General features: G+C 37.6%; 2 protein-coding genes across 2 annotated transcripts; both read left to right on the forward strand.

The window, feature by feature from the left end:
• Positions 1 to 268: 268 nt before the first annotated feature.
• n4bp2 (NEDD4 binding protein 2) lies at positions 269 to 16,466 on the forward strand. Its single transcript, XM_081360992.1, has 16 exons — positions 269 to 679; positions 1,969 to 2,902; positions 3,757 to 3,881; positions 5,028 to 5,116; positions 5,408 to 5,484; positions 5,694 to 5,846; positions 6,095 to 8,502; positions 9,178 to 9,263; positions 9,407 to 9,452; positions 10,309 to 10,475; positions 10,562 to 10,686; positions 12,304 to 12,430; positions 12,520 to 12,702; positions 14,346 to 14,514; positions 14,637 to 14,760; positions 15,524 to 16,466. The coding sequence occupies exons 1-16, from the start codon at positions 406 to 408 to the stop codon at positions 15,567 to 15,569; spliced, it is 5,133 nt and encodes a 1,710-aa protein (XP_081217118.1). The 5' UTR covers positions 269 to 405; the 3' UTR covers positions 15,570 to 16,466.
• Positions 16,467 to 20,072: 3,606 nt separating this feature from the next.
• Positions 20,073 to 20,880, forward strand: rhoh (ras homolog family member H). The gene has a single exon (XM_081360993.1). The coding sequence runs from the start codon at positions 20,181 to 20,183 to the stop codon at positions 20,766 to 20,768; it is 588 nt and encodes a 195-aa protein (XP_081217119.1). The 5' UTR covers positions 20,073 to 20,180; the 3' UTR covers positions 20,769 to 20,880.
• Positions 20,881 to 27,083: the final 6,203 nt, after the last annotated feature.

The raw sequence follows: 27,083 nt of genomic DNA on the forward strand, positions 1-27,083 counted from the left end.
ATGTTTGAGCTGTTTTAAATGAAAGCAACTTGCACTGACATATCTTAAAATATATCAGTGCCATTGTTTTGTCTCAATATTTACACCAGCAATGTTTGTAAGGCATGTTTATAAAATCTACTGAAATGTCCTAATTAAACAGAACCCTAATCCTGGCTTAATCTAAGCCCTTTCTGTGAAACCAGGCCTAAGATTCTTTAATGTAATTTTTTCTTGCCTATTTTACTCTCACTCAATAGGTCAAAAGTTGATGTCATGCTGTTTCCATCCACTAGAGGCGCTGCAGTATTTTTGCTTCTCCGTGGAGAGTTGGTCGTCTGGTTTTCTTTTACTTTCCTTCCTCTAGAAAAACTTGTAAACAGTGGATTTGTCGTCGGTGTCTTGTAAAAGGGGCAAAACAACAGCATGCCAAAGAAAAAGAAAAACGGACTGAGTCCCTCCCGTGGCCCGATGCAGGCGGCCGAGTACGGGAGCGGTTCCGAGATTCGAGCACACGGAGCAAATGGATCTTTTGTGACCCGGGCGGACTCAGTGTATAACAACTTTGGGTCCACACAGTTCAGGAGTGGTCAGTTGGAATCTCAAAGACGAGATGAAATCATCCAGAGCATGCAGGAGATGTTTTCACATTTGGATCCTGAAGTAATTTACATGGTACTCTCAGAGGCAGATTTTAAAGGTAAGGTTGTGTTGTGCTACTCTTTCCATCTTAAAATGGTAACTTAGGATTGTTACCGCTGGAACTGGGTGGCTGGTTTCTGGTTTCTGGCTGATCTTCACTTGGTGTAAGCTGGTCATTATCTGGCTGACCAACAACCATGTTTCAAAGCCAGCTCGATCACCTTAACCTGGTATGACCACCAACTGGGAGCAGGTTTGTTGCTGCTGGCTAAAAATAAACTTGGACCGCCTAATGACTATTTTAGACCACCTAGAAAGCTACCAACTTCACCTTCATATATTTTCTATATATTTTTATTTGATATTATTGTATTAAACTATGCTTCAAGTTGACATTGTCATGAAGCCCTGTATGATTCTTAAATTATATGACATACACTACTGGTCAAAAGTTTATCTTATGCTCAACAAGGCTACATTTATTTGATAAAAATATTGTCAACCCTAACATTGTGAAATATTATTACAATAAAATTTAAATCTAAAATAACTGTTTTCAATTTTAATGTTTTAAGATGTCATTTATTCCTGTAATGGCAAAGCTGAAATTTCAGCGCCTATTACTCCAGTCTTCAGTCACATCATTCTTCGAAATCATTCTAATATGCTGATTTGGGGCTCAGTTATTATTAATTATTATTGGAGCCCATTTATTAATAATGGTTATCAATGTTGTAGAGAGTTTTTGCTTCCTAATTTTTTTATGGAGACTTGTGTTACTTTTTTTTCAGGATACTTTGATTAATAAATTAATAGAAATCTTTTGTAACATTATAAACATCTTTTTTGTCATAATTAATTCAGTGTATCCTTGCCAAATAAAAATATATATATATACTATTTCTTTAACTCCTACCTTTAAGTCTGGGGGTCTCACGATTTCCACAAAAATATTAAGCAGCAAGAATTGTTTTCAACATTGACAACAATAAGACATTTTTCTTGATCACCAAATCAGCATATTAGACTTATTTCTGAGGATCATGTGACAGGATCATAAAGACTGTGTTTCAAAGTATTGTTGTTTTTGCTGTATTTTTGAACAAATAAATGTAGCCTTGGTGATTTATGAGAGACGTCTTTCAAAAACATTAAACCAAATCTTAATCAACTTTGGACCGGTGGTGTATGTTGCATTTTAGCTAGATTAGGCACTACTTTTAACTTTTGTTTTTTCTTAAATGCAGAAATATGTTACTTTTTTCTTAAATGCAGTAATATGCATATGTATTTTGGATACATATTTTTTTAAATATACATTTTCTTTCTTCTTAATCTCTGCATTAGTGGACAATGCGATGGATTCGCTTTTGGAGCTGTCAGATGCTGCTGAGGGCATAGTCCCACCCCCTCCGCCTGTCTCAGGGTTTGAGCAGGCTGCTGCTCTCCTGGGTACTAACATCACTCAGACAGACCTCCTCAGTGGAACGGCAGAGAGCTTTGCCTTTTCAAACCAGCCTGCATCTCAGCCGGAGCTCATTCCTGGTGAAACACACCTGACAGAAGAGTTTGATGCTCTTATAGATCAGGAACTTCAGACTTTGACGTCACAGCAGACACAAGCTAGCTCCCATCCTGTAATGCCCTCCGTACCTCTCTCTTCTCTACCCCCTCCTTCTCAATCAATCCCTCACCCCTCACTGCCTCTTACATCCCAGACTCAGCTTCCAGCTCCTCAAACAAGATCAGAGCGGGATGATCAGGCCTCTTTCTCTGACCCCGGGCTCAGTGAGGCCCGTGGCGGTAGTTCGCCCGTGAGTGAATTGAGTTTCGGTGGGGTCCATATCCCAGAGACGAAAACCATATCTCTTGACTTCAGTCACCTAACAGTGGAGGCCAGCTCTACTGAACCCCGGCCCTCTGCCTTTCAGGTTTACCGTAGACCTGACCAACTCTTCAACCACAAAGCGGCAATGCAGCATCGAGAAGCACTCAGCACACCTGCCATGTTCTGGAACACTCATGCTGCTGAGTTTCGTCCACGCGCTGTGGGGCCGTCCTTCATTACACCTGTCATTCCTAACCCCACCCGTTGGAGCACTAACCCCCTTCCTGCTGCTCAGTGGTTGGCTCGTGGACCTATCAGACAAGCACCTCTGAAGCCTTCTGCAACTGTACCAAAGTCATGGACTCTGCCCACTTGGAACAGACTCAGATTGGAAGGGCAGGTGTTGGTGTTACTTAGAGGGGCTCCTGGATCAGGCAAAACCACCCTTGCAAAGTAAGCAAGGAGACTCATAGCTGTCATTTTATTGAAAGCATGTGGAATAACACAAAGGAAATCTCTTCTTTTTTTTTGGAGTTTTAAGTTGGCATATAATGTTCTTTTCTTTTTCGTTAAACATAAGTTGGCATATAATGTTCTTTTCTTTTTCGTTAAACAACGTAGTCCATGAGAGCAGTTCATGATGTACAACACTCCCTTAAAAGAGAATAGTTTTCCTTAGGGGGAAGTTATAATAACTTCTCTTGGGAATGGAGTTAGGATTTATTTAGATGGTGCTAACAGAATTACATAGATTGTGCTTTGGTAATGCTTCATGGGTAGGAAATTTGCCATGTAGTGGTATCAAATGTTCTTTTTGCGCTAATTGTTAAAGCTTTTTTCATGGTATATGATTTTGTCACTGTATTGTTTTGCATTGTAAAACAGGTTGCTTTTTTTTTTTTTTTTTACATCAATTTAGACTTTTAATGAAAATATCACATAGAAAACAAGTTTGAGAAGAGCATTTAAAAATCTAAATAAATATTTAAATAAATACAAAAATTATGGCAAAAATTAAATAGGCCTAAATATTTGAACCTCCCGTGGAGCAGAATGGCAAAAGCTCTTTTTAGTATGCATCCGGACCGTGAAAGCAATTTTGCATGATAATTATCAAAGTATACCATACTGCCGAATACCAGCACATATATTGCCTGTAATTAGCTTTTGTTTTGAGATTAACAACACTGGCAGATAACCATGCTCAACAGAATTATAGTGACCACTTTGCTGTTTAGAGTATGTTTATAGAGAAAGTATTTAGTTTTGTATAAGGTATAACGTTTTTTTCTCTCCTTGCTGTCCAGTGCTATGGTGGCACAAAATCCTGGAGGAGTTGTATTGAGCACTGATGAGTATTTCGTTCAAAATGGGCAGTACCAATTTGAACCAAATTTACTAGGGGAGGCCCATGAGTGGAATCACCAGAGAGGTGAGTATTACAGGTCTGTTTGCTCAAGCCAAAGCACAGGTGTGTACATTAAATTATTTCCATTTATTTATTATTGGCTACCCATTGACTAGACAGTATGACCTTAAAGGTGATGTGTGCACATTTGTTGAAATCTTTTTCAAAAGTGATTACATATTCCAGCTTAATATGCTGAAACACCTATAAGTACGCCATTTGTATGCCAATTTCCATGAAAATGGTCAACTTTCCAACTCCATGGCGCTGTCAAAACATTGCTCGATTTTTTTGAGAGACTGACATAGCAACATTGGCGCAACCAATTCATGCATGAGTTTGGTGTGGGAAAACAGACCCCAATATACTTTAATCGAAATTGAAACGGTGAGACATCATTTAGAACAAAATCAGTCCAAAAAGTTAATTTGGAATTCGTTTCGGTAGTTCGATATAGCTTGCCAAAGCAAACTTTCTGGAAACTTTTGCTCCGTCTTGCAAACACCTTTAAACTACCATTGCTCCGTGGCAATTATGTAATAGGTTGGTGCGTTTTGCGGCTCCGCCTTCTTTGTAAAAATCTTCTTAGATTCTTCTGTTCAGTCCGTCGCGGTCAGACATGATTAAAAACATGAACACTCTAAAGAGCTGCTTTATAGTAGAAATTGAAGCTTAACTTCTAATTGAAAGAAAGTGATACTGACACCATTTTTTCATGTTCAAAACTGTAAAGCCAGATTATTTCTTAACTGCACCACTGTCATTTTTGTTGTGTGTTTATTTATTATAAACACTTATTTATTTATGGAGAAGTAAGAGTACAGCACATATTTATTTAAACATTGCTCCAGGTTAGCCTGGGTCGGGTCAGGGTGGTTGCTAGCCGTTTACTACTGCAAAGGCATTTCAAACTACTTTCAAACTACTTTCAAACTACTTTTTACCCCTAAGCAGAGAATTAAAAAGATTTACTTTGTAGTAAGTATATTGGGGCCTTACCTGTTTGGCTGATAAATGGCAGACAGTTGAATTGTTTGGGAAACAGTTCTGAAAGCGGTCATTATTTTCGCAATTCTGCTTGGTGTCACTGATGCCACATAAAATGACACACTTCACCTTTAATCTTTATATAATCTTTCTGCAATGTCTTTGTGGTGATCAACATTTCAGCAAAAGATGCTTTTGAAAAAGGCCAGTCACCCATCATAATAGACAACACCAATATGCAATGTTGGGAGATGAAACCATACGTTGCCATGGTGAGCAATTTATTTTGAAACACGTAGTATGAAATAAGTTATTAATGTTCAGTATCAGACAATGAACATATTGTTTTTTGTTAAACATATTGTTAAAATGTTCTGTGGATATACCAGATTAAATTTGACACGTTGAAAGTTTGTATCATGCAACACAAGTATATATTATTATAGATCTTATTTATTTATTGGTTTAACTTTAGAATGTTACAGTGTGCAAAAACATGAACCACAAACAGATTCACACAGGTATATTATGCTGATTGTAGGGCTTTGTTTTCCTTCTTCTAGGCACTGAAACATGGGTATAAGGTGCTGTTTCGTGAACCAGATACCTGGTGGAAAACCAAACCTAGAGAGCTGGAGAAGTATGTTAAACATAACCACAAACAAGAAATAACCACTTTCTCGACACATTAAACAAAATCCATACAACTAATTTATTTACAGTTCTCTTTACACTGGTTTTGTAGGTAGTCTTAAATAAACAAAGTACAATCACACATGTGATCCATTGCTTTAACGACACAATCACAAGTGTTTGCCACCTTTCTCTCTATTCATCCTCTCTGTGAAGGCGCACAAGGCACCAAGTAACAAAGGAGAAGATCCGGCGCATATTAGAACGTTATGACCGATTTGTCTCTGTCCAGAGCATCATGAATTCACAAAGACCAGTACCAGTGCCAAATGTTGTGGAACTGGCCCAAACAGAGACTGAGCAAACACAGTGAGTATATGCATTATGTTCATGTTACTGAGTATTTACAAATTTGAAATAAAGCCATGGGCCATGTTCACACAGCTGCAGATAGTGATTGTCTCCAACTGTACAGGACTATTTGAGAGTTAGTATCTAGTTACCTGTCAGTGACTATGAAAAGAGCGGTTTTGTAAAGCTATAAATAACTATGTATTTATATGTCATGCACATCTATGTATTTAAACTACAATATGTATTTCTCTCATTTCCTTCAGGCAATCTTTACCCGCTGGCCTCAGTCATCCTGATCTTGTTGGTGACTCTGGTTTGAGCAAACTGAACACACATCTTTCTTCATCTCTGCCCGATGTGTCCTCTGTTAGGCAGACTTGCAGTACCTTTTCTGCAGGTGAGGAAGAAGGTGAAATAGTCTCGTACAGTTCCAAGGAGTCTGTGATTTTGCATGAGAACATTCTGGATGGGTCTGGAACACCTCAGTCTGATCTGATTGATGCTGAAGCTTTGGACTTGGAGCTAGATCTTCTGGACACAGAAAAAAACATGGGAAATTTGAGTTGTGGGAAAACTGAAGAATTAGTTGAGTCAGCACACAAGAAGTTTTCAGAGCTGCCTGTGGCATTTTCAGAGTCCATTGCTCAGCGTGTGAGAAGGGACAGAGTGAATTGTAGAAATGGCCTTGGAACAAGTGAACCTATGAACTTTGACCCCAGTGTTGACTCAACAGGGCAAGATAAGGAGGAGGGATATGAAGGTGAGCCTCTTCCTGAGGACAAAGTAGAGAGGCCAGAGCTGTTGGATTTTGTGGGGGACTGGCCACTGGAATCTCAAGGTCAACGTCAAAGAAGACATCAGAATTTAAGGAATAAAACTGTTCAGAACACTGTTTTGGAATCCAGTGTTGTTGAATACAAAGATAACACTTCTTCTGATGAAGAGAAACATTCTGATCCTGACAAGCAAAATGCAGTTGAATTTCAAAAACTTGTAGATTTACTGCAGGGTGGAAGAAACTCTCCAAGTTTTTACCAAGATCCAACTCGAAGCAAACTGTCTACTCTGCATTCCCCTTCCTTTGGTGGAAAACAGGGTAACTTGAACCCAGAGACTGTGATTTGCCCTGAACTCCCTGACTGTGTGCTGGGAAGGATGTTTTCTGAGTGCACTGACCCAAGAAAGAATTACTCTGATTCTCCAAGTACATCAAAACAGAGAGCAGACACGATTGAGCAGTCTAGTCAAGTGTCTGCTGAGAAGAGCACACAGGAAGAGGTTGAGCAGGAGGACAATGTAGCCTCAGAGGAGAAATGTAGAATGAGCCCAAATGCCCAAGAAACTCTGTGTTCAAAGGTTGCCGTAGACTCAGAGAGCAGTCTAGAGAGACGGAGAGGACTTAGCCGAAGAGTGGGGAAATCTTGTAAACTGGCACTTACCTTCACCAATCAAAGCCCTTCGTCACCCTGCTCACAATCTCCAGTTATTTCTCATCTGCCCTCTGATCTTCCACCTACGGGGGAAACAACTTCATTGCCCATGGTGCCATGTGCCAGTGCCTCAGCCCAAACAAACCCTCAGGACTTTGCTTTGCTTTGGAGAATGGACCAGCTGAAATGTTCTGAATTAGATTTGGACTTATCTAGTAGTAGCATGTTTGTTTTGGAGGGAAACTCTTTGCGTTTCACCCCAAAAATAAATGAAGAGGAGTCTGCCTGCCAGCAGAGAGTTCCGTACCGTGTGGTCCATGAGAAAGGTTCTCAGGTGGAAGAGAATGACTTTAGAGGATCCCACTCTAAACAACAAAACCTTGAGATTCTGAGGCGCCATTTCAGACGTGTCTCCGTCGATATTCTGGAGGACCTTTATGAGAAGTGCCATCAAGATATGGAGTGGACAACTAACTTGTTGTTAGATTCTGGAGAACAGCTGTATAAAGATGATGAGGATGACAAAGTTATTTTTGGGTCTTTGGTTCCTGAGAAAGGGTCATGCGAGCAATCTATAGAACCGTCAGAAACCATGATGGGCTCAGAAAGTGACCAGGCTAGAGCTGTGTGCTCTGATGACTCCAGCAAAAGTTCAGCAGGTAGCATCAGTCCCAAGTCCCAAGAAACTAACCTTAGTGACGTTAGCCAAGCTGATGATGATTGGAACCCGGGTCAAACTTCACAAATTGATGCTGAAGGATCCAATGAAGCCAGCATGACAAAGGAGAAATGTGAGCCTGAACCTTCCTTTGGATCATTAAAGCAGCCAACAGAAGACACTAAAGTACAACTGGAGGTTCCAGCAGCTAATGAACAACAGCCAGACCAAACTTGCCCGCAAGGTCCAGGGCAGCAAGAGATATTATTGACACAAAGTGAGCAAGTTGTCCAATGCCTGGAGGGAGCATTGAAGGAATGGAGTGAAGAGGTGGGAGGAGAGAAATTAAAGGAGTATGATGAGACAACAGAAGAGGTAAATGCCATAACACAGTCAATACTGTATCAGGTTGTCGAAATGGAGCGCGAAGAGAAGAGGAAGGAACTAGAAAATGAGAAAAAGAAAACTGGACAGGGAAGAAGAGAGCCAAGTTCACTGGACATACAAACCCTGGAGCTTAAACTTCCAACTGAACTTGCATTGCAGCTCACTGAGCTTTTTGGACCTGTTGGGGTCAGTCCAGGTAATCAAACATCTAATCAATATGTCAAATAAATAATTCTGTTATTCATTCAGTGGATTACTCAATGAATCCAGTGATCTCAAGTGGTGTCCCAACACAATAACAAACCCCTAACTTGTAGTTAATGTTGTGTGGGTCTATTTATTTATTTATTTTTAAATGGTTTTTGAAGATTGCGGCATGGCACATGACCTACCCATGTTGGAATTTGTCCAATTTTGCTAGCTTCTACCAAGTAACATGAATTTACCACAAAATATGGCAGGACCCATGGCTTTTAAATGACAACAGCTAAATATATTGAGAAGTGTTTTCTCTTTTAAAAGTTAATGCCCGTTTATTTTGCTCTCATAAGTGTGTTGTATATTGCTCTCATATGGTTAGTTGTATTTTATTATTTTCATTAAGAATTGTTTTTTCCTGACCCTGGTTCCCTGGTTTTTCACAAACCTATCTGAATAGAACTGTCACCATAACCAGTTGAGAACCAGCACACTTAACTATTGTTCCATAAGGGCAAAAGCCCATTAAAAAGTTGTGTAAATGGTTTAAAATAACTGTGATTCTAGTTTTTACTATGAAAAGCTATCACTTTCAAGAAGTAAACACACAACAACCCTCAATTCACACTCATTAAAGTGTTTTAAAATCTCTTTGAACTCCATATGGCTGCAGGTGCGTTTTCATCAGATGACTGTGCAGTGCAAATAGACCTGAACTTGGCCAGACTTCTGCACCAGAAATGGAAAGAGACCATTCAAGTGAGTTCATATCTTTTGATCTTATCTTTTGATCTTAAACAGTTTTTGGATATGAACCTACAAAACAAACAACAATTTTTAAAAAATGTGACTGATTCTGAATCTTAATGTAAAACTTACCCGGTGTCTGTTGTCTTTGGCAGGAGAAGCACAGGCAGGCAGCTCTGTCCTATCAGCTAATGCACAAGAGTGAGACAGCTTATTCTCACAGTACACAAACACAAAGTGAATGTAAATGTGCAGCATGTCCTAACCAGTAGTAATACAATAAAACATTAAGAGATAAATTACATCTGTACCATTTTAATCTTCCAATCCAACTGTGATCTGGGCATTCACACCCAGAGTGAAATTTAAAAGGTCCACAATTTTGCCCTCATAGCTGTTTCAGACATCAAATATGATTGGTATGGTATGATTGGCCATAATTTTGATTCTTTGCTTATCATATACTTTCAGTGCTTGGTCTGCCTATATACTGTATACTGTCAACCTCAGGAGGTCAAATTAAATGTTGTTTATTATATATAGTTTAAAACAGTGATTTTGTTTTCTACTAATACACATTAAATTACCATCAAAATGACATAGACAAAATTGGTATAATATAAATATAATGAAATGTGAAAGTGACAGAAGAGGTCCCTCCATGGTGCAGACACTATAGTGCACAAAATTAGGGAAATAACTAATTATGCTTTTGTAAATAAAAATGTGTTAATAGATAAAAATACAGCTTTACTACAACTGATTATGTCAAACATTTTTACATTGTTTTTTTATTTTTTTGGAAACCATTAAGGTGGGAAAATCCAAATTGGAAGACTTTGCTGTGTTCATTTTATGTTAATAATAGTTTATCTAACATCTAATAGTTCTCACAACAAAAAATAAGGGATTGATTTGTGTCTCTAATGATTTTAAAAAATGAAATGAGACACCAAATTGTACCCAATTTGGGGAAACTTCTCCAAACTGGAAATAATTTTTCTCTGTTGCTCCTCTTCTCTATTCTATCAATCTTACTGTATTCATGGTAACGAAGTTCCTGCCCAATGGGGTGAATCGCAGGGAGGCAAAACCAGGCTCAGGGACCAATTTGGTTTGCGTGAAGAAATTCCTTTTATGGATCACTGGACTGTATCCTCTGTTCCTGTCTCACTGAGGGACATCATGATTGAAGAGCAGGTCATGCAAGACAGCATGGAGAAGGTAAGAGTCACACATAGGTACTCACATTCAATCACTGCCTAGAACTGAAAAGTAAGTAGTGAAAATGACCTATGTTTGGGTTTTAGTCCAGGTCAAGTTTGAGGGACCTGGATAAGAAAGATGGTGCAGCCAAGCTGAAGGAAAACCAGCTGTTTTCCACGTTCCCCACCATAGACCGACATTTCCTCAGGGATATCTTCAGAGATCACAAGTGAGAATATGATACATAGTGACATACAGTAGTACAGCATGTAGTAGTCAACATTTTAAGTGGATCAAAGTTGTCCTAAGACAAAAATGGGTATTGTTCAAAATTCATGTATAAATTTTAATGAAAGGTTTTGATCCACTTCAAATGACTACTATATATATACATATACATATATATTGGCCTATATTATAAATTTTTTTAACTCCCACTTGTGTCGGTTCACATAAAATTTTCTGTCATTTAATTTTGAGTATATAAAAAAAAAAAGTCCCTTTCAGGCAAGTCATTTCACTCAGTAGCCATCGTTGAAATGCCTCTTAGGCAGCTATTTCAGCTCCTAATGGGCCTTTCACACAGGACGCGGTATGCGCGGCGCTGCGCTATAAAACCCATTCATCTCAATGGCTTGCGCCGCGCAAGGACGTTTTGTTGCTGCGTCGATCAAAGCGCAAGTGCAGCGGTGCGCATCATTGGCGTGCTCACGCGCACGCCGCGGTCAAAGTTCAAAATAGTTAAACTTTTGCCGCTGCGCTCTGTGACGATTACCAGCGCGGCCAATAGAATCAGGGGATCCAAACAAGCACGGAAATCAAAATGGATGATCGTCTCATAGACAGACAGATTTACATTAAAAATAGTTGTGTTTTAACAGTCAGGTAACTTGTAGGTAGGCAATGTGTGTAAACAGTTTTTTAATGTGTCCCCATATAAGTTTTTAAAACTCCGCCTACGTCATAGCGCAGCGCAAATCACGTTGTATCTGAAGGGCAACGCTGAACCCAGCGGCCAGCCCCGCGCATACCGCGTCCTGTGTGAAAGGCCCATTACTCTTTGAATGGGGAAACACCAAATAAATAAATTTGGTTTCGAAACGTTCAAGGCCGGGCTAGCCATTGTGCATGTGCAGTCCTAAGAGCGTCTTGGAACACTGACTGTTTTTATAGCAACCGGAGCTTCTAACGGCAATTGCAGTGACATAGTGACTTTTTCTTAGAAAGCGGGACTTATTCCGCCATATTGCATGTTGCACTTTTTCCCATTCAAAGTAATACGAGTCTTTGTATATCTAAAGTCTTTGGTATATATCAGCAATATGTCAGCCATCGGCCACTGTGGTTTCTAGAGAACGGTGTTGGAATCGGCAATTGAGAAACCCAGTTGGTAGCAAGACATTAGCCATCTCTGTGAGAACCCCTATAACCCTGTGCCTCTAATAAGTTGCTTTAGATAAAAACTGCTCAAATTGACTATTTAATGATTGGAACATGACATTTACAATGCATTTAATGATTATAATGTGATGCGATTAAGAGTGAAACTGAATATTCATTCACTCTGAAAAAATGCAGAATGGTACATGATCATATGAATTGAAAGTTTAATGACATTTGTAAGCATTCAATTTACATAAAATAATGATCTGTTAAGTATATAATGTATGTTAATGATTTCGTAATGAAAGTTAATTTGAAGTGTTACTTTTAAAAGATTGATTGTTTTTTCTTTATAACAATATGCACTGAAGAATTGTGCACAGTTCTACTAGTAACAATTATTAAGAAAGCAGACATAACTTAAAAGGAAATGTCTCTCGACCATTTGTTTGTGTTTGTGTAGTTACTCTCTGGAGCAGACTGAACAGTTTTTGCATGCTCTATTGGATGACGGACCAGTCAAAAATGTAGTGGCTCCTGAACTTGCCCCTCAGCGCAGTGGCACGCATAGAGCATCGAGCAAAGAGCGGGTGAGCACTCTACATGTGACCATATGGCATACTGAAATTAAACAAAAACCTTGAGTTGATTGTTGACACTTTTTGCCTCACTAAATCAGAGATGGAAACCGAGAGATGGGGAGGTGGAAGCAGTTCAATTCCAGGATTCGGAGGATCCGGAATATGAGGACTTTCGCACAGAGGCGACACTGCAGAGACGTCAGCAGATAGAGTGTTTTAACAAGGCTGCTGAAGCCCATCGACAAGGACGCAAGGACGTGGCTAGTTTCTACGCACAACAGGTTAAAGAGATGAACATTATGATGTGTGCTGAAAAACTGATGTAAAAACAACAGCAGTTTTGAGAAAAATGCTCTATTTTAACGATCTGAAACTAACTGTTTCAAACGCGAAACGTTAGTAACTTTGTGGGCGGATCTCGGCTAAATGACTCTTGTGCCCGACACAAATCTAAAATGGGTTGGTCTGAAGTAGCTACATCACTCATAGGTGTGGTTTGGGCGTAACGTGAAATAAACCAATCAGAGCGTCATCTCACATTCCCTTTAAAAGCAGGCATGCTCGTTCCATGGCGGATTGCTATTATAATGGCGGATTTGCAGCCGCACGCCAGGAGCGGTTCACAGCCGAGGAGACCGACGTTCTCGCCAGGGCCGTAAAAGACAGAGAAGTGACATTGTATGGGGATGGGAGAAACCCACCCAAATTAGCTTCAGTTAAACAGGTGTATAATAATTTGGGTAAATGTGTAAGCTAAATTTATGCCTATTTTTTCACATCTTCATGGACACCACAATGATTTCCCTCGTGTGGAATATTTTTCCTTGTAATTATGTATGGTTTGCAAAAATGGGAACTGCTGCGTCTGTGTAGATGAGAGAAGCATAGTGTAAAAGCGTTGTGCACACGCTACATCATGGCCAAGCATGCGCCCTTAAAATAGCATCTGAATAACGCGCCACTGACTTTAGACTAGGTTTTTCTTGGTCTGTGGCGGAATTGTTTTCTGGAACTGCAAAATATCACCAGGGAACGTTTGCTCCGGAACACGCCTCCTCTTTTTGCTGAACCGCCTCCGGGAGCGCAAGTTCATTCCCTAATTTACTGACGTGCGTCTGTCGAGGGAAAATTCCGCTGTGCGTCGGGTGCAAAATAGGAATGATACATGCGTCGGTGTACAAAGTCAATTGCGCTTGGTGCAAGATTGGGCCCAAGTTTGTTTTTAACCGTGCCCTGAGGTGCGAAGCATCATTTCTGAGGACAAGCTATGTGTCTGTCCACATTAAACACTGAACTGCTGTGCACAATGACACCAATAATAACATTTTATATATTGAATATACAAGGAAGAAGGATTTTCAATGAGATATTCCTGGTGGATGGGTCCAACAGAGCACTTTTTTTGGCCCATTCATTTTTCCCATAGGGATTTTTTAAAAAGTCTTCATTTATGAGTTCTAAGCCGTGAACCAAATCAACCAGCATGCAAGGTAAATCACAGCATTACAAATATTGATTTCAAGCAAAATCAGGAAAAAAGACAAAGGTGTTGTACCTTTGTCTTTTTTCCTGATTTTGCTTGAAATCAATATTTGTAATGCTGTGATTTACCTGTACTTGATGTACTATGATGAGAAGTTGGCGAAATACAAAACTGTTGATTTAAACATGGTGATTATAGATATAGAAACAATATATTTAAGTTTCTTGCCAAAAGTTTTATATATGGAAATATTTAAGTAGTTTGAATAATGTAAAATTATTAAAATAATTTTTGTCTTTTGCATCACATCTTATTTAAACTAAAATTAGTTTTAAACTTAAACACTTACTGACCCCTTTTTAAACAATGCATGCAGAGTGCACTGCTGTTCTTAGATGAGAACTCTTACTAAGTTTCTATGCATTTGTGTAAATGTTTTAGGGTCACATGCATGGAGAGAAGATGCATGAAGCGAACCACCGAGCAGCCATGCAGATATTTCAGCGAGTGAACGCTTCACTCCTGCCTCAGAATATTCTAGATCTTCATGGACTACATGTGGATGAGGCCCTTTATCATCTAAGTCAGGTGCTCACTGAAAAGAATTTAGGTACGTGAACCACAAACATACATACATAATTTCTAAAAAGAACAGTTTTTCAAATGTAGACTGCAGATGGATTGTATAGACTCCAGAGTCTGCATTATCTTTAATGTATGTGTCTTTTGTAGAATGCCGTCAGGGTTTGTGTCGGCCTCAGCTGTCAATCATCACAGGAAGAGGCAATCACAGCCAAGGCGGAGTGCCACGCATCAGGCCTGCTGTGCTAGACTACCTCAAAAACCAACACTACAGGTATACTAACTGAATCCTGTGCTCTTGCAATGTGTCTTTCTGAATGGTACATTGATTGATATGCAACTGTCATTCTGTGAAACGTCTTTTAGTGTAAACAAATTCCATGTCCTACCAATTAAAGTCCCCCTGTAGTCAATCATTTTATCTTTGATAAAGACATATTTAAAAGTATTTCCATGAAAAACAATCTTCATGCTTTAAAAAGCTTGAATGTAACGCTACACCCTTGCCTCATTTAGTATGTGGTTCTATGAATATGCAAATGAGCCCCGCCTCCACTCACTCACACCAGCTCAGAGATCCACTCGTTGATGATCACACCTTGACGTGATTGGTACAAGGTAGTTTGTGACGTCATAAACACCAGTCAAACCACGGTTTTTAAACTGTCTTTGGTTCGCTGCAGTTTTAAGGAGAAAATACTCAGCAATGGTGTTGACATGAATATGCCCATGGTTTGTCTTAAAACATATTAAAAACAACCACATAGACATATAAACAACATTAAAAGCTTGATTTTCACCCTTTAAGAGTTCAGAATATATATATATATATATATATATATATTATAATTAAGTTAAAAACCAATGTATATACTATATGTAATCTGAATAGTAAAAAGCCAGAAGCTTTATTGAAGCATACTAGGTACCTAATTTGGCATATTTTGACATGTAGATTGTAGAACCAGTTGTCAATACGTGTACATTTTATGTTTTTTTTTTTTTTTCCCATCTTTTTTTTTCTGTCTTTCTTACAGCTATACTGAGCCTAAGACCGGATTGGTGCTGGTCACACTTCATTGAAAGAGTTGCTACAATGAAGCATTTACTTTTAGATTTCTGTCTTTCCACTGCCTTAACTCAAAACGTCTTCTCTGGGGAATTATAGTGCCAGTAATTATAATGTTCTTTTTGTCGTTTAACTACATTCACCTCTATTTTCTTTCTTTAATTGTGAAAGAGTTTATCTAAGACATACAAATATCAGGGTACTACATATTTACACAGTGTTTTATATTGTATTGATCTGTATATGGCAGTATATGTATAAAGTTCAATACTTTGTTGAATGTTTACTGATGCTCACTTTGTGAGGCTATCAATGTTCAACTGATCCCTAATCACTATATTTTTATGTAATAAGTTTAAATTGCCTTTTGCCTAAATAGATAATGGCCACACATTTTGCCTACCCAGACCATATAGAAGAAAAGGGTTATATTATTTAGGTACTCAAGATGTTTGTGTTTAGAGTTTTGGGGATGTCACAGGATGGCTTATTCTCTTCAGTGTTGATGTATATAGAAATATATTAATGGAGTTTCTAGAAATATAAATGCTGATCCTCAATCAGCTTTGCATTTTAGTTTGTTTGTGAGCAGCTTGGACAGATATATTGGACGCATACATTTTATGTCGCTTTGCATTGCTGGTATTTAAGTTTTAGCTCAGATTTGTTTTTTTATATTTCCAGTTTAAGTTGATGCCACACATATTTTATAGACATCTTAATGCTGCTATGCAAATCACAATTCTTATGTGTGAAAATTGTTCTAAAAAATATTTTTGTGATACTGTATATTTTGAACCTCAAAAGATTTTATATGTACATTTTTTTGTATTTTTTTTATTAAAAATTATGGTTGGGGAAAAAACTGAAGAGAAGAATAAAGACTTGACAAGTTTTGATTCTTTTGGTGAAATGAAAATGTGGTTTAATCAGCTCTAGGGCTTAGCGTAGCATGCGCTTGGAGCTCAAACACAGCTGAACATACACAGCTTCTACATCCTCGTTTCTCTTTCTCTCCGTTTCCCCTTTAATCTGTAGAAACCGTTGGTGGGGGAAAATATAACTCAGCATGTTGAACGCTCAGTTGCTGACGTTTGTTTCAATTAGTAAAGGTCAGATTTCTCCATGATGACAGTGGCAGCTGTTGAAGTGAATGCAGTGCACTTCCTTTCCATAAGAGGGCGATGCTGTTTACACTCTTACACACAACCTGGGACTAGAGCGCTGCAGTAATGTATTTTTGTTGGCCAACCCTGAAGTTAGCATCACCCTGGTTCCCTTGGAAAAAAAAAAACATTAGGATTACTGGAGAAATAAGCTCTGTGTCCAACAAAAGTTGATGATGTTCATCACAATAATCTTCACAAAACACAGCTTTTATGAAGCCTAAATACAATCAGCAGAAGTAAAAGTCTTATTAGGGTATAAGCTATACCACTTCAGCGTGGCTTTCTTTAAGCTTCCGTCAACTCTTTTAGTATTTATTTAAAAACATTTATCTGAAAGTTTGAATTAGTATAATTCGCTAGAGTGTGACTACACATAGCTGCTGTGGTCTAGTGTGTAGATTAGTTTTACCCATTTAGCCACTGGACCCTTTTGCTTTTCACAGACTATAACGCATTTCCAGTTATCAACATATTAAATCTAGTAAAGTTTTTTCATTTTTTTTTTTTTTTTTTTTTTTTTAAATATGGATTTATAATGCTATACTTTGTTATATTACCTTGGCAGGAAATTACAAAAAATACAGATGAACAACACTGGTGCGAGGTGTTTCTAATACTACAGCTGAGGAAGTGACAGCAAATTTGAAATATTTCTCTCTTCTGACTGCTGTAATCACTCTCTATATATTTTCCCTTCTTTTGAAACGTTGTTTGCTATTGGAGCAAATAGGAATACAAAAATGATATTTGCATTCGTCTCCCATTCACAGCTATAAGTTTATCAAACTATGACAACTTCCACTTCTGATAACTCCTGAGAAGGGTCCCTTGTTCCAAGCTTTATAAAAATCACAAGGGGGTATTATTAATGTGTTTTGTTGTAGAATAAAATGTGGAAATATCTTGAACTTGTGTTACAGACCTTATTTCAGGCATTTAGTTACAAAAACATACATTTGAAGTCCAAAACAATACTATCGTACTTGAATTGCATAAAATGCGCATGACTACTCTGTGATAAATTAGGCTACTTTTAACAGGAAATACAGATTGATTTCAAAATTGCTAAAGTTACTTTTATACAGACACCATTTAAGGTCTCTGGGACACCAAACATAAAGAACTAGTCAATCTCATCAGGGTTGTTTCTTTTGCTTGCTGCATTAGACCGTTTCATGCACAGTGAGTAGGCCTACTTGACTGCAGAAGCAAGACTCAACGCCGTAGATGTGCTGAGAACGTCACAGTCGCAGCGGAAGCTTAGAAGAGATTTGATGTACGATTTTACAAAGAAAAGAGCCCAGCCTCGCATTTCACTTCCCTCTACAAGAGGATACAACATCTGCTCTGTCTGTTGAGGCATATATTATCTCTCTGTGCTCAAGAGTACCTGAATTTCCTGTGTTTAACAATTGAACTTTTGAGAAATGTGGAGAATCGGACAGGTCTGATGTGAACTCATTCGTCGTCGTTTAATTAAATTAAAACAAACGAACAGATGCTAAATTGATCTTATACATCTGTCAATCTCATGGTTGAAGAGCTCAAAAGAGGTGAGTCTTTTATATACTCTGTAATAACTGTGCCTCAGTTTAAAACCGTGATCTCAGTGGATATATGTTTCTATAAATATATTTTCTATCTACAAACTTATTTCTGAATAAATTGAGCTACAGTCCAAACTGTATACGCATAGTGTTCTTAATCAGTTAAAAACTGAAAGTAACAATTTTATTGACATTTTTTAAATGAACATTTTTGCGCCTTAAAAAAGGAAAATCATAATAATTTTTATGGTTAGGAAAGGCTTTAGTGGTTAAATGTTTGATACTTTTTGATTTACTATTTTTTGTGTGTGTGTGCGTGTGTTGGAAGCTCAATCTCTGAAAGAATTGTAACCCTCTAAATTCAGATTATTTTTCCAGTACTCAGTATTTCTTTTATAAAACAAAATGCTTTTGTTGCTGATGAAGATATAATTGTTAGATTCATTAAAGCCATTTTATAATACAGCATCTTCTGTATTAGCACAGAAATGTACCTTCAGCATAGAGGCTAATACAGGTCAGATTATAGGCCTACTTCTCAAGAATGATCTGGCTGACAATGTTCCCAATATCTATTTTTTTTTATACCAGAGAAGTGTTTTTATCGAAAAGTGTTTTCTGAGTATATATTAAAACCATTTGGACTTTTGTGGTATTAATTGGAGCAGTTGTTTGAATCATCAGCGTACTTTCCTCTCGTGACTACCAGATGGAGGCCTAGGAAGTGCAAGCCATTGCCATTTCGAGAATAATCTTTAAAGCAGTTTTAACATGTCAAAAATGTTTCAGCGTTAGCCAATAGAGTTATTAAATAAACAAATGAATAAGCTCTCAAATTTCTGTTAAACTACGTTTTTTTTGTTTTTTTTTAAAGAACACTCAAAGCAAAGAATTGTACTTTAATCAATAGCAGGGCCGTCATCACAAGGGTAAAACGGGAAGCATTGTCCCAGGCCCTGTGATGAGAGGTATTTTCTCCACTGCTCTGTGGAATAGCGGATATTGTATTGTATTTCACTAAGAAAAAATGAGAAAAAGTGAAAAATTGAGTGATTGTCCATTGCATTATGTTTTAGTGTTTCTTTGGTATTTTAAAGATTTAGTTCTGGATAGTTCCGGAAGGATATTTCACACAAAAATGAGAATTCAGTCATCATTTTCTCACCCTAACCTGTATGACTAACTTTCTTCTACGGAACGCAAAGGATTAACGTTGTGGTCCAAACAACATCAGGCCCCAGAGACTGTCATTGTATGGACCAAAAAAAAAAACACATACACAAACACACACACACAGATATTTCAAAATAATTAGTTTTGTGTTCCACAGACGAAAGTAAGTCATATAGGTTTGGAACGACACGAGGGCGAGAACATTTCAATTTGTGTTTGTGTTTGTTTTGTTTTTTTTGAGTAAAGTATTTCTTTCAAATTAAATTAGATTTAAATGAAATTTTAAATTACATATAAAAAAATCTCATTGTATGTACAACATTTCTTGGTGTTTTGTGATAGCATAATAGTTTACTTTTTTATTCTTTATGAATTATGCAGGATTCAGAGAGAGAGAGTAAAACGAGAACGAGAGATACAGCTTTCTGCAAGACTTCTCACTTCTGGATTTCTATTTCTTGAGGATCTCAAATGATACACAATGAGCTCAGTTTCTAAACTTTCACTGGATTACAGAGCAGAGGAATAAATCACCACGTCGCAAGACGAAGAGCGCGAGGAGGACTTCAGAATGCTGTGTGATTGCGGGGTTTCTACTCTTGGTCTTTATAGATCTGCAAACTTGTAATTTTCAATGATGACTTCATCATCTGTTGGACACCACTGAATTTTTATCGTACTTTTTTGGACCTATTAGACCGCACCTTACAATAACTTCAACACCAGAGACAGAAGGATGAACGGGTTGACGGAGACCTCAGTGAAATGTGTACTGGTTGGGGACTGTGCAGTGGGCAAAACTGCACTTCTCGTACGGTTTACTTCTGAAACGTTCCCAGACAGCTACAGACCCACTGTCTATGAAAACACTGGAGTTGATGTATTCATGGATGGAATCCAGATCAGCTTGGGACTGTGGGATACAGCAGGACATGATACATTCCGCCAAATCCGCCCCATGTCCTATCAGCAGGCAGATGTGGTTCTGCTATGTTATTCGGTAGCAAATCCAAATTCGTTAAACAATTTGCGGCACAAATGGATCGCCGAAGTGAGGGAATTTCTTCCGAAGGTACCTGTGCTGGTTGTTGCCACACAGACGGACCATCGCGAGATGGGCCCGTATCGTGCCAACTGCACCACGGCCTCGGAGGGCAAACAGGTGGCGCAAGAGATCCGTGCCAAAGGATATCTGGAATGCTCGGCCCTGAGCAATCGTGGCGTGCAGCAGGTTTTTGAGTGTGCCGTTCGAACGGCTGTCAATCGGGCACGAAGACGGACAAGGCGGAGACTCCAAGACTTTAATCCCTGTAAAGTCTCCTGAATGCTTTTAAAACAGGGATGAAATTGAATTCTTATCACTAAGATAAAATTGTTTCTCACACACAAAACCAACTAACTGAAGCCTCAACAAAGACTTCTTAACACTGATTTCTTAATACTGTTTACCTATTTGATTTTGAGTCCTCTAGTCGGGACATCTGAAAGCTGACAGACATTGAACAGATATTTATTCATTAAGCAGCTGTGACCTTGTTCATTTTATGAATACTATACAGGATTTTACAAGTCGAACATCGTTTAAAAGACAGATGCGTCTTTTGTTGCACTGCTACTGCAAATGCACATTTGTAGATTGTAGTTATTTTAAGTTTCATTATTTTAGCTTTATTTTCATGGTTTCTTGCGAACTGAGATAGACCCTTAAAACTCGCTCTTTGTCTGCTGGTCTTATATAGTTTACATATAGACTTTACATATTGTCTGTGATATGCTGTTTATGGAGCTTAGGAAAAAGATTAAATGAGAATTTCAGTCCTGAAGTTGTTATTCTTAAAAGATTGATTTCGTAGTCTTTATGAAGTCACTTAAATAAGTAGTTGTTTTAATTAAAAATTAATTAAAGAGTTAAGCTGGTACTTTGCTATGTATCTGTGTGGTCTGTCATGCACAGTGAACCGAGTTGTTATCGTACTAAAGCCAAAGAAATTATGAAAAAAAAAAAAGAGAAAAGTGTTAATTAAAATAGTTATATATACATACACATTATATACATATATAAAGGATAAAAAGAGAAAATATTATTTATAGCCATTCTGAAACACTGTTTTGAGGTTCTAGCCTTCGTCAGTGTAATTAGTGTCTGGTGAGAACAATCATGAAAAACGACAGAGACAGAGATCACATGGTTTGAGTTAAAGTCTACTTCAGTTTCAATACAATACAATACAAAATGCTAGATTACTTACTCCAGATACTTTCTTACTCCAGATATTACAAACCTCCTTGACTATGAATATATATTGACATCAGATATATTGGTTTAGATTGGCTGTGATTGTATCACATCACACAGCAGTTTTGTGTTTGTGTGGACTGACAATTTGCTTGTCCAGAAAACCAATTGAAATAGACCCTTAAAACTCGCTCTTTGTCTGCTGGTCCCTGTCCTAGACCTCTGAAATAAGGATTCGCATTAGCTCATAATGCAACACTGAGATCACATTCTGTATCTTCATTTTAGATGGCAAATAAATCACTTCGGTTATGTATTTCTTGTTTGCTGATAACGTTTTTTTTTTTCTGTGATATGCTGTTTATGGAGCTTAGGAAAAGATCAAATGAGAATTTCAGTCCTGAAGTTCTTATTCTTAAAATATTGATTTCGTAGTCTTTATGAAGTCATTTAAATAATTAGTTGTTTTAATTAAAAATTAATTAAAGAGTGTGGTCTGTCATGCACAGTGAACCGAGTTATTGTTGTACTAAAGCTAAAGACATTTTTGAAAGTGTTCATTAAAATATATATATATATATATATATATATATATATAATTCTTATTATTATTATTAGTATTAGTAGTAGTATTTGAAATATGTATAAGTTTTTAATAAAATATATTTTTTCCTCTTTTATACACAATATTTTGCTGAATTTTTCTGTGGACAGCGTAACCTCTGCTTGAGGCCCCCAGACCTTAATCTGAACACGCCTTGGTAAAAACAGTTGCAATGGAACTGTATTCCATGCAAAGCCTTTGTCAAACAAACATTATGTCTTCTGTCGTTATGCAACAAAAATCTGCATCTGGTATCTGAGACAGTCTGTAGACATAACCAATACGTAACAACGCGTATACGAGCGGTTTCTCAGACACACACCAAAAACTTTTTTTTTAATCTTTAATGTTAGATGTTATGACACACTGCTTGTAAAAATCTAGAACACTAAAATAATATGTAATACATAATGTCTTCTACATTGGGACTGTTCAGGATAAAAAGAGAAAATATTATTTATAGCCATTCTGAAACGCTCTGTTTTGAGGTTCTAGCCTTCGTCCGTGTAATTAGTGTCTGGTGAGAACAATCATAAAGACAACAGAGACGCAGAGTTCACATGATTTGAGCTAAAGTCTACTTCAGTTTCAACAGAAACTTCGGCTAACAGAAATACCATACAATACAAAATGATAATAGATTACTTACTCCAGATGCTTTCTTACTCCAGATATTACAAACCTCCTTGACTATGAATATATATTTTGCATCAGATATATTTAGACTGGCTGTGACTGTATCACATCACACAGCACATTTGTATTTGTGTGGACTGACAATTTGCTTGTCCAGAAAACCGATTTCACTGTGCAGGTTTGGACACAATGTAAAACAGGTCATGTGGATAAGGCTTATGCATAGACGAGAGCAGAGGAAAATGTACAGTATACAGTTATTTATAATATTCCCAACATATAGCCTATGACATTTTGACCCTTTATGTCATACGTTATTAAGCAGGAGAATGTTTTTATAAAATTATCAAATACACAGGCAATAAAACAAAGGAAATGGTGTGCTATACACACACTACATTAAAGGAAAAGTTGGCAGAGGAGCAGAAGCAACATAAAGAAAAAGTATATGTTATGTGGTTTATGGAGATGAGGTGATGTAGGCTGCCGCTTTTGGAGAACTGAAGAGTTCAGACACCGAAACCACATCCCAGCAGGAGAACGTCTTTCTCTGAACTTGCTGAAAACACGTGCTTGGTGGCTCTATAGAAAAACGTTACAATTGTATTGCGAAATGTATATCTCTTTCTAAATGTTTTCCTATACGTGATCAGAAATATGTTGTACTGATTCTTGAGAGGTTGAATGAAAGGTTGCTATTGAGAAGAATGAAAAATGTAGAAAATTACCTATATTTGTACAGTTACAATTTGAATGGGTTTATTCAACATTATAGTAGATTATTTTAGTAGTTTATGGGTTATTCTTACTTTTAAACAAATGAAGAGTGGGATTAGCTAATACGATCAGCAGGACTGTATTCAGACTGCAATACATATACCACAAAAGAGGAAGTGAAAACTATCAAAGAGTTTATTTAATACGACACTGAGTGAGCGTACATGTGAAGCAAACAGGTTTATGGAGTGAATTAAATTGTTGAATTTTTGAATATTTAATGAATGAATTGTTGAATTATTGAATATTAACAAGGGACGTATTGATGAACGCTATAAGGTTTTGTGTTACATTTATGAATTTTCCTTCAGAAAAGAAAAATGTCTCTGTTTTTTCTCCCCTTACAATGAAAGTCAACAGGGTCCAGTGTTATTTTTGGACCTTAATTGACAAAAACTGTTGAGACATTCCACAAAATATCTTCTTTTATTTTCAGGAAATTAGCAAATAATGACAGACTTTTTTGGGGGGTGAACTAAAGTAATAGACTTGAAACTGTAATATGTGGGTGAGACAGATTGCTGGAGATGTTATATATATATATATATATATATATATATATATATATATATATATATATATTATTAATATGCCTTAGTCAATATTTGGCAAATTTACAGAGTGCTGTGGTCTGCACAACACACAAAATAAATACACGCAGACATATACACATTCGTTCTATGCGACCCTACCGCACTGTTCTTTTTTCTACAACAGGAAACACCTGCACCGTTCTCTTACCACACGAACGCTCTGATACACATACACAGACAATCCACCCATAAAGCATCAAAGCCTTGCACAATCACCTCTTTATGACAGTTAAGCCATAACTTAAGAGATTGAGCATCATCAGATCAGTTACATGTTCATTTAAGCTCCAATTGCTGAGGTGATGCTAAAACACCAACAAACCAAGTCAAAAATAGTCAGAGAACCTTTAGGATTTTCCACACTTTGGTTTATCTGGCCAATGGTGAGTCAGAGAGGAATGAGTGTGTAGGACAGGGAAGATACCCCTGAAAATGATACTGAAAGAATCACCTTAATTTCAGAAAGCACAAAGAAAATACACATTCTGAGTCATTTTGAGTCATCATTTCATTGTCATTTTATCTCTAAAGTGTTGTCTAAAGATACTGACGTGCTCTGCTGCAGTGTAACATAAACAGGTAAGACAGAAACGAGGGCGAAGAAAGAATAATGATTTAAAACAGCTTTCTTTTTTTAAGCAACATTTATTTAGTCATCCCTGAGAGTAATTGTCTATGCTGGAGCATTGTGGGTAATGTAGTTTGGCAGCATAATATGTCGAAGTGCACTACAGGATATGAAACTCTCCTACGCCTGTGAAAGAAAGAGAAAGATATAAAGACGCCTCGAGAAGAACCACTTCCTGTCTTATTCCTCTCATCTCTCATCATTTCAGACCCCACGGTCCTTGTGAGTGTATGTGCTTGTATTCCTGCGTAGGTGATGGGAAATATGAGGGGGCTGTGTGACACAATCTAAAGAGATTCGGTTACAAACAGCTCCTCAAAGGTACTTAGAATGCTGTGAATTTGTTACAGAGAAGTAGTTAATTAACATATGTGACCCTGGATCACAAAACCAGTCACAAGTCTCACGGGTATATTTGTGGCAATACATTGGGTCAAAATTATTGATTTTTCTTTTATGCCAAAAATCATTTGGATATTAAGTAAAGATCATGTTCCATGAAGAGATTTTGTAAATTTCTTACCGTAAACATATAAAACATTTATTTTTGTGAGTGAATGCAGCACAATCGCGAACATAAATGGACAACTTAAATTGTTTGCACCCTCAGATTCCAGATTTTAAAATAGTTACATCTAGAAAATTTGGAATGGTGTTAAGGGTAATCTGTGTTTGTTCTGTGTTTGGGGGGGCTGGGTGGGGGTTTATTTTGTTAGTTTATGTGTATTTATGTCTTGCCGAGTCTAAGTATCCTGAGAGTTTTGTTTTTATGTTAAATAAAAGCTATTCCCATGCAGTAATTAAATACAGCTCTTTTTTTAGTTTATGGTGTTGAGAAAACTAAGAAAAATTGCTAACCAAGCTAAAAAGCAACTTATCTAAAATAAGTCTGATACATAAACTATTTCATAGCCTTCTCTATCTCATGTAAAATGAGAATGACTGCGCTGTTCTGAATGAATGCGGCCCTGTATTAATTTAACATACACTTTTCATTTCAGTGCCTCAGCCAAAGAGAAAAGAATATACCCCACTAGTAAACTAATACAGGGAACAATGTTACGTGTTCTCACTCTTTAATGAGATAAGAAAGTTGATATGGAACACAGACGCAAAGAAAAGGTGATTAAAAAGCATATTTTTCATTTCCACATACAGTACACGACTAAAAAAGAGATCAGAATGTCAGTGCGTTTTATCTAGTCCTTGTAATGTATTACCAGTTAATCTCTGCTGTCTTGAAATTAAGTGTGTTCATGTGTAAGAGGGGAGACTGTCTCTTCCTTTAAAATTCATTGTGTGTAACATTCAAACCACCTGACCTGTCTGCACTACACCCTTGTCAGATCGGCTTTCGCTGTGACTGACAGGACGAACACATTCAATCACACAAAATCACAACGAACAATCCATTACAAGTCTGGAAAGATAACACACAAGATGTTCCTGCTTTTGAAAGAACAGAAGATCCCCAGTGTTATAAACACACATTCTTTATCTCCACAGTGACATGAAGTGTGTGTGTGTGTGTGTGTGTGTGTGTGTGTGTGTGTGTGTATGTGTGTTTGATTTATATTACATTGTGGGAACCAAATGTCCCCACAAGGATAGTAAAACCTGAGATCACCTCCATTGTGGGGACCAGCCAGCGGTCCCCACGAGGGAAATGGGTTAATAAACATACTAAATTATATTTTTTTGAAAATGTAAAAATGCAGAAAGTTTTCTGTGATGGGTAGGTTTAGGGGTAGGGTTAGTGTAAGGAGATAGAATATACAGTTTGTACAGTATAAAAACCATTACGTCTATGGAGAGTCCCCACAAAGATAGCGAACCAGACATGTGTGTGTGTGTGTGTGTGTGCGTGCGTGCGTGCGTGCGTGCGTGCGTGTGTGTGTGTGTGTGTGTGTGTGTGTGTGTGTGTTAGTGTGCATGCTACGTGATACCTCGGCTCTTGTTCCAGAGAAGCAGTAAGAATGACATTCAGGCCTTCAGTGTTGTACATGGCACACCATCACTTCTCAACGTTCAGATCGCTATGGGACTTCTCGCAATTTCTCTTTCCTCCTCTGCAGAAAATAACATTTAAAAATGAAGAGCAAATGAGGAGCAACAGCAAATAATAACTGGCAAACTGTATTTTATTTTTGCCATTCTTATGAAAA

The sequence above is a fragment of the Scardinius erythrophthalmus genome (genome assembly GCF_964197995.2).
Source record: "Scardinius erythrophthalmus genome assembly, chromosome: 3".
NCBI lineage: Eukaryota > Metazoa > Chordata > Actinopteri > Cypriniformes > Leuciscidae > Scardinius > Scardinius erythrophthalmus.